The sequence below is a fragment of the Ursus maritimus genome, unplaced genomic scaffold, assembly GCF_017311325.1.
Source record: "Ursus maritimus isolate PB19 unplaced genomic scaffold, ASM1731132v1 scaffold_27, whole genome shotgun sequence".
In the NCBI taxonomy this organism is placed as follows: Eukaryota; Metazoa; Chordata; class Mammalia; order Carnivora; family Ursidae; genus Ursus; species Ursus maritimus.
In genome coordinates this window covers 21,154,566-21,166,621 of record NW_024425230.1, presented here as the reverse complement: position 1 = coordinate 21,166,621, position 12,056 = coordinate 21,154,566, and the positions used below count along the sequence as shown (strand labels likewise).

The following is a 12,056-nucleotide window of genomic DNA, read 5'->3' as shown; positions in this document are numbered from 1 at the left end:
GCGGGACAAGCTGCACAGGACTCAACTGGATCGTGATAAGCGTAACTACAACCGTTGAGCACAGGGTGTGCCCCAAGCCTTTTCCTTGCCTTAGGTTACCCACCTTTCCTGGCAGCTCTGTGATCGTCATAATTACCATTTCGGGGCCGGAGAACAGACTCTGGCTAGGCTGAATGACTTCGAGGATTAGCTGCGGAGAAGAGATTTCAGCTCTTGACTCGGGTCGGTCTACACAACTCGTGGAGTGGACAGGGGTGTCTGAGCGCGAACTTGAGGAGAGCCGACGTGCCCGTGGTCTTAGTCCAAGAACACGCAACTCGCCCTCGGTTAATGCGAAGGAGTTTCTAGGCCAGCCAACGCGAAGGGCGCAAACGTTTGCTCACTTAGGGGGTTTAAGCTGATTTGTCAGCAACTGCCACCCAGGTTTAAATAGGGCATCCCGGAGAGAGGGGTTTAGACTCACTAACAGCTGCCCTAATTCCCCACCTCCCGCGCCCGCTCGCGGGTCCCCGCGGGTCTCTCAGCCTGTCGCAACAGCCCCTTGGCGCCAATGGAAGCGCGCGCCGGGCGCTGGGGCGGGGTCCGGCGGGTGCGGGGGCCCCCGGAGGAGGCCGGCCCGGCCCCGGCCCCGCCTCCTCCCCGGCGAGGCCCAATCAGGTTGGCGGCCCCCGGCAGCCCCGCCCCGCCCCTGCCCTCGCCCGGGCGCCGGGCAGGCCTCGGCCGCTTGCAGCCAGGCAGCCGGGAGCAGCACCGGCGCTCGGATCTCTCCTACCGCGCTTGTTTCGCTCGCCTGCTTGGCGGGATGGCTGGCTACCTGCGGGTCGTGCGCTCGCTCTGCAGAGCCTCCGGCTCCGGGCCGGCCTGGGCGCCGGCAGCCCCGACGGGCCCCAACTTGCAGGAGCAGCCGCGGCGCCACTGTGAGTGCCACGAGGAGGGTCCAGGCGGGGCGCGCGCCCGGCACCGCGACGTGGCGGCCTCCCGGGCGGGGACCTGGGAGCGCGAGTCGGGAAGATCGCAGGGCCGGGGACGGCGGGGTTGGCCTACAAAGAGCCGGGGGTCGGGGACGCTCTTCCCGGCCCCAGGCTCTCTGGCCGCGCCAGGCGCAGAGGTGGGGACTTGAAGGACGGTGGCAACTGGTGGCCCTGGCGCGGCCGGTCCTGCGGTCCTTCGCGGGCGGGGGTTCCGGGCCGCTCCTCGCCCCCAGGTATTCCTGTAGGGGCTGCTGGGGTGTCCCGGGCCCGGAGGGTATCCTGCCTGCCCTGCGTCCCCTGGAGGGGGACAGGCCTGCGAGTAGGGGGCCGGAGCACCCGGCCCCGTGTTGCCGTGAGAAGGAGAGTCGCGGCGCGGGCCCGGCTCAGACAAAGGCGGGGAGGAGGCATGTACTTCCCCTTCCTTTGCAGCCCGGCGCTCTGTAATCCCTCCTCGCTGTCAGGCCCGCGTCAGCTGTTTTTGGAGCCTTTTACGCGACAGCTGGAGGAGCGTCCTTTTTATTTTCCCTCCCCCGGTCTCACTTAAGTCTCCATCCTGGGGCCTCTCCTTGGCCTGACCTGCCTTTTCTCGCCAGCCCGCTCCTGCGCTGCTCCTTGGCCCGCCCCTCTCTCCCGACTGGGAGACTGGGCAGCCTCACCAAAATGCCACTTTACTGAATAGTTCCTCAGTGCTTCTCTGGTACCCTTAGCACCCTGCTTAGGAGAGAAGACCGTAGTCGGGGCAGAGTAAGCAGGATTTAGCCTGAACCTCCATTACCAACCTCGGCTGCCCCCTGTGGCATGTGGGCACTGGCCCACACTGTGGCTCTCCATTGCCAGCCACAAAAGGCAGGTAAATGTAGGTTCCTTGGTCCTGTTTCTTGCCTGTTGCCACGGAAACCCCTTTCCTGACCTGGCCTGCAGCCCCTTGGAGTGAGCCAGGACAGTGAGGAAGAGGGAGTGGGGCCCAGGCAGCCTGGCCTTACTGTTAGGGTAGGTAATCTTCAACGAGTGTGGGAGCAGCTGACCAGAATTGGGGATGGGAGGGGGGAGGAGAGCTTGGGCCCCCACCCCCACCTCTCCTGCCAAGAAGAACGAGGCATTTCTGCTTTTGTATTTCTGGGATTTGTCTCTAAGTGGTCAGTCCTGCAACTCCAAGGTTCCAAGTGCCCGCAGGCCCCCAAACAGAGTTTCCCATACAGCACCACCTTTAGCAAAATAGAGTGGGAGTTAGATATATTCTCCAGTTCTGCCTTTTTCTCCCCTGCATTGATGGTGAGAAAGTAAGTTCTTTTAGTCGTAGGTCTTCCAGAAGTCCCCAGGCGGGTCGGTTATTAATGGGGCCAATACGTAGTATTTAAATTGGTCGAGAGATTACAACTGTGGCCTCTGCTAGCTTGTTACCTGGCAACGCTGTGAGAGACTGAATATTTGGCATTCCCCTTGATGACAAGGGAAGAATATATATTTTTTTGGCTAAAACACTCTTGTGTCTTTGCTGCTAGGTAATTTCCACCTGTCTCTCGTTTTGCAATTCCTAGGCCTCCAGCGACTGCTGGTGGTTGTTCTGACACGCTGGCCTTTGGGAAGGTGAGGGTGGGCTCTGCCCAGGCACCCACTGGAAGGATGAGCTTGTCTGGCCTTCCTTAGCTCCACTCCTCACCTGGGAACTTCTTGATTTTCTCACCCTACCTCTTAGCTCTTGGTGACTTGCCTGCCCTCTTAGATCCCAGGGCAGATTATTTAATGATTGTTCAAAGTTTCAGCCACATCAGATAAGACCACTGCTGCCCCATCAGAGGTGTTTTGGGTGGTCAGTGTTTAGGCCCAGTAGGTTTGGAGGAACAGCCTCCGGAAGGCCTGGGGCCTGCCCCCAAATCCTCCATGGGAGGCTGGAGCCTCTTGCGCTGGTTCCATTCAGGGTATGCAGCGCTGGACGCTGCCCTCTGGTTCCTGGAAGCCAGGCTCTGTGACCCGCCCTGGAGTTTACACTAATATAATGCATGTTTAAAATGCCAGTGGATTGCACATTTTAGCACAGTATAAAGTGTGAGCTTTTCCAGGGCAGGTTGCCCATTGCCTGGTAGAGATGCTGCCCATGTACATTTGTGATGGTCTCGTGCAGTCTGCTGGTGAGAATTCACCAGTCTGTGTGTGGCCATGCATCCCGGGTGGGGGGAGGGGGGTGCATTTCATCCCAACAGGAGGTGCGAGCAGGGCAGCAACTAACTGTAGACCAAACTGACTGTGACTTGACATTCATTTGTGACTTCAACAACTGTTGTGTTCTCCTGTGTGTCAGGCACGGGGCAAGGTGCTGGGGACGGAGCCAGGGGTAAGAGACAAAGATTTCTGCCCTTGTGGAGCCTAAATTCTAATGTGGGGACAGCCAGTAAAACAAGGTCAAAGTTGGCTAGTGTGGTATAGAGTAACACGAGCTAAGGGGAGCAAAGAAGCCAGGCAGGGGTGAGAGCAAGTTTGGATGGGGCAGCCGGAAAAGACCTGGAATGAAGCGCTAAGGGGAGGAAGGAAACAGACCATTTGGTTTTCAGGTGCCAAGGCCACGCTGGGGGAGACCACCTTTGCTTGAGGGAGGAGTGCCTGAGGCTGGCCCAGAGTTGGGGGGCAGTGACATGTTAGGTCAGGCCTCGTGGGGGCCTCGTATTTTTGAGGACTTTGACCTTTACTCTTAGTGAAGGGGGAAGCTTTGCAGGGTTTTGAGGCCAGTATTCTGGCCTGATTTACGTTTAATAGGAGCACTCTGGCTTCAGGGCCTTGGTAGGAGGCTTGCAGTCCTCATCTGGTGAGAGATGTTGGGGGAAAAAAAAAAGAGTGAGCGAGAAATGCTGACATGCACCTGGGTGGTAGTGCTGGGGGTGGTGAGAAGGGGGTTGGATTCTGGATGTATTTTGAAGGAAGAGCCAATAGGATTTTTTGATGGTGCAGATGTGGTGTGAGGGAGTGGAAGAGAGGAGGATGACACCAAGGAAAACCCTAGAGCCTCTTCTAGTATTGCCCTACCTTCTTGAGCTCCCAGGAAGTGGGGGCTCCCCTCACATTCTGCTGGGCCATGCCATCAGCTTCTCTGCTGACCGCAGCCAGGGTGGGAAAGCGGTAAAGCACTTACTCTTGGGGGCGGCTGGCTTGGGAGAGACCTTTAGCCTTGAGTTTGGAGCAGCAGGCCGATCTTGAAACTGGGGACAGGTTTTGAAATCCTTACGTGGTATTGGGTGCTAGCAGTCCAGATGGGGAGGAGAATTGGCCTGCGGGGCCGCCCGTGACTGGTATACTTCATCCCACACTCTGGCCAGGGGGACCACGTGCAACATGGCTTCTGAAGATCTCCTGGTGGCTGGCCCTGGGAAGCTGTCAGGGAGGCCCGTGCCCTGTTCTTGGATTTCACGTTGCTTTTCATCCCTTGTCACCGAGAGAGGGGCAGACGATGGGGGTGTCTCTACCATATTGGCTGAACCACACACCAGGTCTCCAACTCTGATGCCTCGGGGCTCACGTCCTCTGGAGGGTACATGATAGGCCTGGAATCGAGGAGAAGCTATGCCCAGCACAGCCCATCCTAGCTGTGAGTGAGCGCCTGCTCGGCGTGGGGGAAGCAGCTAATTCCTCAAGAAGAGACTGAGGGGCCCCTGGGCGGCTCAGTGGCTTGAGCGTCTGCCTTTGGCTCAGGTCATGGTCCGGGAGTCCCGGATGGATCCCCGCATCAGGCTCCCTGCTCAGTGGCGAGCCTGCGTCTTCCGCTCCCTCTGCCACTCTCCTTGCTTGTGCTCGCTCGCTCTTTCAAGTAAATAAAATTAAAAAAAAAAAAAGAAGAAGAGACTGGATTTTTAATGTAAAATCTCCTGGGTTGTCCCCCCCCCAACTGGTTCAAATTTTTAAAAACTAAAAAAAAAAGTATTTATTTTGTATTGTGGTAAAAACCGCACAACAATTTCCATCTTAAGCATTTTTAAGAGCGTGGCTCCATGGTGTCGAATACTTTCACACTGTTGCACGACCAATCCCCAGAGCTTTAGCATCTTGCAAAACTGAAACTCTGTACCCACCGAACAACAATGCCCCACCCTCTCCTCCCCCCCAGCTCCTGGCAACTGCCTTTCCACTTTCTGTTTCTATGAATTTGACTACTCTAGGTACCTCCTGTCAGTAAAATCAGACCGTATTTTTCTTTTTGTGACTAGCTTATTTCCGTCCTCATAATGTCCTCCTGGTTTATCCTGCTTGTGTCAGCATTTTCTTAATTTTTAGGGCTGAATATTCCATTCTCTATATACCCATTTAAAAAATAGTCCATTTAAAATGTATTGACCTTCTGAGTAAGGTACAGGAATTGTGAAAAGCTTGGGCAGTATGGTTATTAATTCCTTGCATATTTATTGCTGCTTCTAATTGATGATAAGAGTTACTCCCAGAAATGTTAATCACAGCTGGATTGAAAGTGCTGGGGATGTGCAGTGCTGTCTATGCAAGTGTACCGCATTATAAGTCCCCTGGCATCCGAGGGGAAACTGGCTTTGTGGAAGTTGAAACAAAAGAACGTGAGCAGCAAAAGCTATTGAGGTAGGTCCAGGTCCATCACTGTCACTAACCATGGTGGCACTTCCTTTTTTAGCTTCCAGGCAAATCCGTTCACATTTGAGTGGTGGGGAGCCCAGTCTTGGAGAAACTTGGAATTATGAACATCGTTTAACCTTTTGGAGGGACGTTTCTCTTAACCTTCCTTGGATTAGTGTCCAGAGTCCTGTTTTCTCAAAGGCTCATACCACGGTTTGTTCATCCCTTTGTTCCTTGATAGACCCTTGAGTTGCTTCCACCTTTTGGCTTTTGTGAATAATTCTGCTATGGACATGAGTGTACAAGTAGCTCTTTGAGACCCTGCTTTTAATTATTTTGGATATATATCCAGAAGTGGGATTGCTGGACAATGTGACAATTTTTTTTAAGGGGGGAGGGACAGAAGGAAAGGGAGAGAGAGAAGCCCAAGCAGGCTCCACACCCAGAGCAGAGCCCGAGCCCCTGCTCCATCTCACACCCCTGAGATCATGACCTGGGTCAAAATCAAGAGTTGGACGCTTAACTGACTGAGCCACCCAGGTGCCCCTGGGCCATATGGCAGTTCTATCTTTCATTTTTTGAGGAACCATCATACTGTTTTCCATAGTGGCCGCAACATTTTACATTCTTACCAGCTGTGCACAGGGTTCCAGTTTCTCCACATCCTCACTAACACCTGTTGTTTTCTGTTTCAGGGGTTTTTTTGTCTGTTAGTTTGTTCTCTTGATAGTAGCCATCCTCATGGGTGTGAGGTGGTATCTCATTGTGATTTTCATTTGCATTTCCACTCATGATTGGTGCCGTGGGGCAACTTTTCATATGCTTATTGGCCATTTATATATCATTTTTGAAAAAATATCTATTCAAGTCCTTTGCCCATTTATTAATTGGTTATTTCTTGTTATTGTTGTTGAAATCACCTGATTTTAAAACCTTGGTCACCGATTAGTTAATATATTTTTTAAAAACCCTGCCTGAGCAGTGTCTTTTTTTTTTTTTTGGTAATTGTAATTTTGTAATTGTTGGTAATTTTTATTTTATTTTTTATATTTTTTAAATATTTTATTTATTCATTTGTCAGAGACAGAGAGCACAAGCAGGGGGAGGCAGCAGGCAGAGGGAGAAGTAGGCTGAGCAAGGAGCCACCCAGGTGTCCCACTCCTGACTCTGTTAACAGCCCCTGCTTGCTCTCTCTCTCTCCATCTGTAGGTTTCCCCTTACATACTCACACCTTGAGGCCAGGCACTGTTATGTTTTTCTCAGTGTTTCAGAAAGAGGTTAGCACCTGGTTGTAAATAAGTGGGCCCTGTGTTCTCTGAGGGTTTGACACCTGCCCGCACAGCCGGGCAGGCTGCCTACTGTGATCTTGACATTGAGCTCTGCATGCAGGAGGCATGCTGTCCATAGCCCACAGGTTGCTGTGTCTGAAACCCATAACTTGAGGGGAGCCCAGGTGAGGCTGAAACCTTTAGGACTGGCCCCAAATGAATTCTCCTTAGGGATTATGATTATGGCAGATTTGGTACAGTTAAAAAAAAAATCTTGATTAGTTCTCATGACATTAACTCGTAAGAGATGCTCTTAAAAACTAAGCTGGCTCTGCGACAGCCCCGTAGACTTTCTGCAGGTCCTAAAGCCCTTTACACTCAAGCTTTCAGCCAGGAAAGGTGAAGGAATTTTGTAACTTGGGTCCAAAGGCCCCTTCGCATCCTAGAAGGGTGGTAGAGCCGTGCCAGCTGCATCCTCCTCGTTCTCTGGGGAATGGAATGTTTGGAGTCTGTTTGCTTTCTGCGTCTCTGCATGTGATCCATGAGGGTGTCCAGAGGCTAGGCTTGAACCAGAGACCTGGGATCTATCCTGACTTCTGACACAAGCCACACTCCCTGGGTCTTATTTTTCTTCCTAAATAATCTCTAAGATTCTTTTTAGGTTAAAAAAAAAATCTGTTTGCATATCCCTGGGAGATTATTTTTAGATTAAAAAAAAATCTGTGCACATCTTTGGAAAGTGAGTCATTTTGCTGCACATAACTCACCTTTTTCTCAGTGGGCTGGGATGTCAGCATGAGTCACGGTTGTGCTGTGTGTTGTAGGACAGTGATATGTTTGGGGTTGTGGGATTTTGGTCACTTCTGTTTTAAATGTGCGTAGGTGGTCATGCTTTTTTAGGCTCAGGGCCTGCTTTGCACAGACTTCCGTCCCTTGCTGTTCACCTAGCGGTGGTCACTTCTGAGTGTTGGTGTTTTTAAGTGAACATCCTGGTCCCCTCTTTGGACTTGCTGTCTAATCTCTGGTGAGGTGAAAGACCTTGAACTCTGTCTGTAAGGACTGTGTGTAACATAAGAGTCCGTGGGCCCTGAGTGAGGGCTGAGGGGCCTGCACTGGGGACAGAGCCCCGCTCTCGGCTGTCCTCCTCCTGCCTGCATGGGCTTTCTGGTGACGGAGGCCTGGCTGTAGGGTTCACGCAGATCCGGTTGCCCGACTCTGCAGTCACTGCTTCTTCCCCGGAGAGGTGGGGAGAGGGACGTGCCGGTGCGGGGGTACCTCTGTCTTCCACAGGCTGGGGTTCAACAAGCTCACTGCAGGGAACCTGCACTGATTGACTTGGATGGGCCCGTTCTCTTGAGTTTTCTTTGGAATTCACTTCCCAGACTGTTGGTTTTTCTCATGAGTCAGACTTTCCTTGGAGAGCCTCCCCCGGCTCCTCTCGCCCTCCACCATCTCCCTGGACCTTAGATGCTTCTCCGGCGGGACTGGCCACTTGAGCCGGCTCGGATCGAGGGTTCTGAGTTCCATTCCAGGTGCCCTGAGCCTACGCTTTCCGTTGAGAAAGGTGTGACTCCTGGTAGGTGTGTCATCTTCAAGCGGCAGTAAGCTGGTAAACTCTCTGAGCCTTGGCACCACGATGAAAGCTGACAGAACCGTGTTCCCTGTGGGAGTGGTTTGAGGCTGAAAAGGAATCACACGTAGGGTGTGGGTGCGCTGTCAGGCACGTCGGTGCTCACAGAGTTGCCGGCCTCACTTAGATTTAGTCGGGCTCTTGTTATAAGCTCAGAGGCTGGCTAACTTGGAGAGGAAGTTGCAGGAAGGACTTGGGGTAGCGCAGAGAGCTGCAGGGATGGGGCCACAGGGCCTGCGGGGCCGCCCTGGGAACAGGGACAGCCCCGTCGGCGTTCCCTCCCTGACTTGCGGCTGGACAGGGTGGCCCCAGCTGGCTCTCAGGCTCTGTGTTGGTATCCTCTGCCTTCAGATCCCAGGGGACAGGACCTGACGGGCAAGGCTGGCATCCTTCTGGCCAGTCCTAGGTGGCCGTCCTCCGTGGGGATCCAGGTCTCCCAGGTGGCCAGGGAGCTGCTCCTGTGGAGGGGGAGGGAACGTGGGTAACTGGGCCCCGGCTGACGCTGCTCCCTCCTTGGTGAAGGGCAGGTCCGGCTGGGGGGAGAGGGGCTCCCCCACGAACCTCCCCAGAGCTGTGATGCGCTGTGTGTGCCCGGTTCCAGATGCCGACAAGAGGATCAAGGTGGCGAAGCCGGTGGTGGAGATGGACGGCGATGAGATGACCCGGATCATCTGGCAGTTCATCAAGGAGAAGGTAGCCCCTCCCAAGGCGGGCGGCTCTCCGCACAGCCTCCTGCGCCCCGTGGCAGGTCCCAGGGCTCAGCCGCCACGCTGGTGGGCAGCAGCAGCCCTCTTTCCGGGCTTCCATCCACCCTCTGTCACGTCCGCACCACCCATGGTTTTCATGACATCAGGCAGGGGCCCGTCCTCAGCCGTCTGTCTTGTGCCGGTGCCAAACCCGCATATTTTCCAGAAGGGGCGCACATTCAAGGCCCATCCTGTATCCGTCTTGATGCCCCACAGTCCAATGTGCTTTCTCGAGGGAGTGGAAGGAGCAGGGCTGGTGTGCCGGGCAGCGTGCTCCCCTTTCTGTCGCGGTTCAGGGGTGTTATCTGGAGTTGTGGTGTGTCGTCCGACAGCGCTATGTCTGAGCTATCATGGCGGATGGCTGCCAGCATGGCTGCTGGGCTTCTCCAGAGTCGCGGTGCTCTGGACCTGCCTGGAGAGCTCGTTGTCCACGTGAAGACCCCCGCACTGTGTGTGTCCACAAGACGAAGGTCGAGAATCACCACTTCTGAATGGGGAGGAAGAGGGAATCCACTGTGTGGAGAAGTCTAGATACACCTGGAGTTGGTGGGCCATCGTGGTCCCTGTGAGGGGCTGGGCCCTTGGAGGGGCTGCAGCCTGGTCTGCTGGCCTCTTTCCAGAGAGCCCTGGCATCCAGACAGCTTCCGCCTCAGGATCAGGAATGGCTGATGCCACCCCTCTGCCATGCTGCCCCCTTCCCCCACTGGCTGCCTCTCATCCCCGCCCTGCCTGGGCGTCCTGCGCTGTGGCCCACACATGCCCCTGAGTCACAGACATCTGGGCTGACGCCTTGCCCTGTCATCTGTCTCTAGCTCATCCTACCCCACGTGGATGTCCAGCTCAAGTACTTCGACCTGGGGCTCCCTCACCGTGACCAGACCAACGACCAGGTCACCATAGACTCCGCGTTGGCCACCCAGAAGTACAGTGTGGCTGTCAAGTGTGCCACCATCACTCCTGATGAGGCCCGTGTGGAAGGTGTGAGGGTGTGGAGGTGGGTGGGCCGGGACAGCGGGGGCTGTGCCATGAACCCGGTCTCCCTGTGACAGCCCGGGAGACAGGGGAGCCCCAGGGGTTCCTGCAGATGAGGCTGGGCGGGGTGGTGTTCCCAGGCCCGTGGGGTTTGTGCTATGCTGTGTGACTCCTGCCAGGGTTGGTGTCATTGGCAACATGGAGGAGGAAGAGCACGCTGATGCCGGCACAGTAAGGACAGCCTCTCTGGGCAGCCTGCCCCCCTGGCCTCCTGGACTGTTCTGCAGGCAGGTTTACGGAGAGACTTTGGGGCCACCCCTGTCTAGTAGAGTGCTGTGTGTCAGGCTCGTATCCTTCAGAGCCTTAGACGGCCCTGGGGAGCATGGCTGGTATCTCGCCACCATCTTGGCACCACAGCTCTGCCCCTTGCCCCTGTGGCTGGGGAAGGGTCTCAGAGAGGTGCCCTCACCAGCCATGGACTGGCTGCTGGGCCCTGGTTCTGGGGACCACTTTCGAGGGTTCCATGAAATATGGCACCGGTGTGTGGACAAAGGGGCCAGGTTTGGAAAATTCGAGAAAGGGTGGCTTAGGAGTTTGCAGAGCTCTTTCTCTCTTGCTACGTCCTGCAGTGTGAGGGAGCTGGAAGGAGGCATTCAAGGCCCATTTCCAAATGCTCCAGAGCTCCTCCCATCTTCCGGGTGGAACCTGACTGTAGGGTATTGGAATCATTTTAGTGCTAAGCTCTTTTTGCAGGTTTTCTTTGATTTCTCCTGAGCCCTGGGATTTATGCATCCCTATTTTATGGACAAGGAAGTAGGGAATGACTGTCGTAGTAATATGGGCTGCACCCTGTGTTTCAGTAAGGTGGCTAGAACAGCATGTCTGCAGGGAGGCCCGGTGCTACGCCCTCGCCCTCGCCCCAGCGGCTACTGTGCTAGCCACTTTACACGTAAGTTTACTTAATCCTCACCGTGACCCAGAGGCTAGGTGTTTTAGCAATCAGTTCATTTTACAGCTCAGGTTAAGCCACTTGCATAAAACTCACAGTTAGAGGTGGTGGAGCTAGACCTCGAAGCCAAGAAATCTGATCCAACAGCCCACACATTCATATTCTAGACATTCCCCAGGATGATTTCCAGGGCTCCCGTCTGGCTGCGTTCTTGCTTAGGGTTCACATTTCTGCTGGAAGGTGGGGGCTGCAGCGAGGCCACTTCGTCTCTGTCCTCACAGAGTTCAAGCTGAAGAAGATGTGGAAGAGTCCCAACGGGACCATCCGAAACATCCTCGGGGGGACCGTCTTCCGGGAGCCCATCATCTGCAAAAACATCCCCCGCCTCGTCCCCGGCTGGACCAAGCCCATCACCATTGGCAGGCACGCCCACGGCGACCAGGTTGGCCCCACGGGAGCTGGCTCGCGCTAGTCTGGGACCCTCACCCGGGCCCCCTGGCCTGAGCCGCGCTCTCGTCTCCGTAGTACAAGGCCACAGACTTTGTGGTGGACCGGGCCGGCACGTTCAAGATCGTCTTCTCCCCGAAGGACGGCAGTGGAGCGAAGGAGTGGGAGGTGTACAACTTCCCGGCCGGCGGCGTGGGGATGGGCATGTACAATACCGACGAGGTGAGGCCCCGCGCGGCTCCTGAGCGCCCCCCTCCCCGAGCCCGGGCCCCCGCTCGGCCGCTGCGGACTGCGGAGTCTGAGCGCCCCTGCGACGGTGGTCTGAGGAGGGTACAGGCCTGTGTCCAGATGCATCCAGCATGCGTTCAGGGGTGTGCCCAGTATGGAGGGGGGCGGGAAGATCCCTGCGTAGCCAGCCGCCCCTGCTCTCCGACTTCTTGTGCTCCTCGGACACCCCGACTTCCTGTGCTCCTTCTCCGACACCCCGACTTCCTGTGCTCCTTCTCC

General features: G+C 55.4%; 1 protein-coding gene across 3 annotated transcripts in view; it reads left to right on the top strand.

Annotated features, from left to right (window-relative positions):
• Positions 1-12,056, top strand: part of IDH2 (isocitrate dehydrogenase (NADP(+)) 2) — a 16,554-nt gene that overhangs the window by 837 nt on the left and 3,661 nt on the right. Inside the window, exons 1-5 of one of the 3 annotated variants that reach the window (XM_040642805.1) lie at positions 695-917; positions 9,037-9,128; positions 9,994-10,159; positions 11,384-11,544; positions 11,628-11,771. In XM_040642805.1, the coding sequence (XP_040498739.1) occupies positions 803-917; positions 9,037-9,128; positions 9,994-10,159; positions 11,384-11,544; positions 11,628-11,771 (678 nt within the window). In that variant the 5' untranslated portion in view covers positions 695-802. Of the gene's footprint in view, positions 1-694; positions 918-9,036; positions 9,129-9,993; positions 10,160-10,359; positions 10,441-11,383; positions 11,545-11,627; positions 11,772-12,056 lie in introns of those variants that run through there. The other 2 variants (XM_040642806.1, XM_040642807.1) reach the window with 2 other exon arrangements.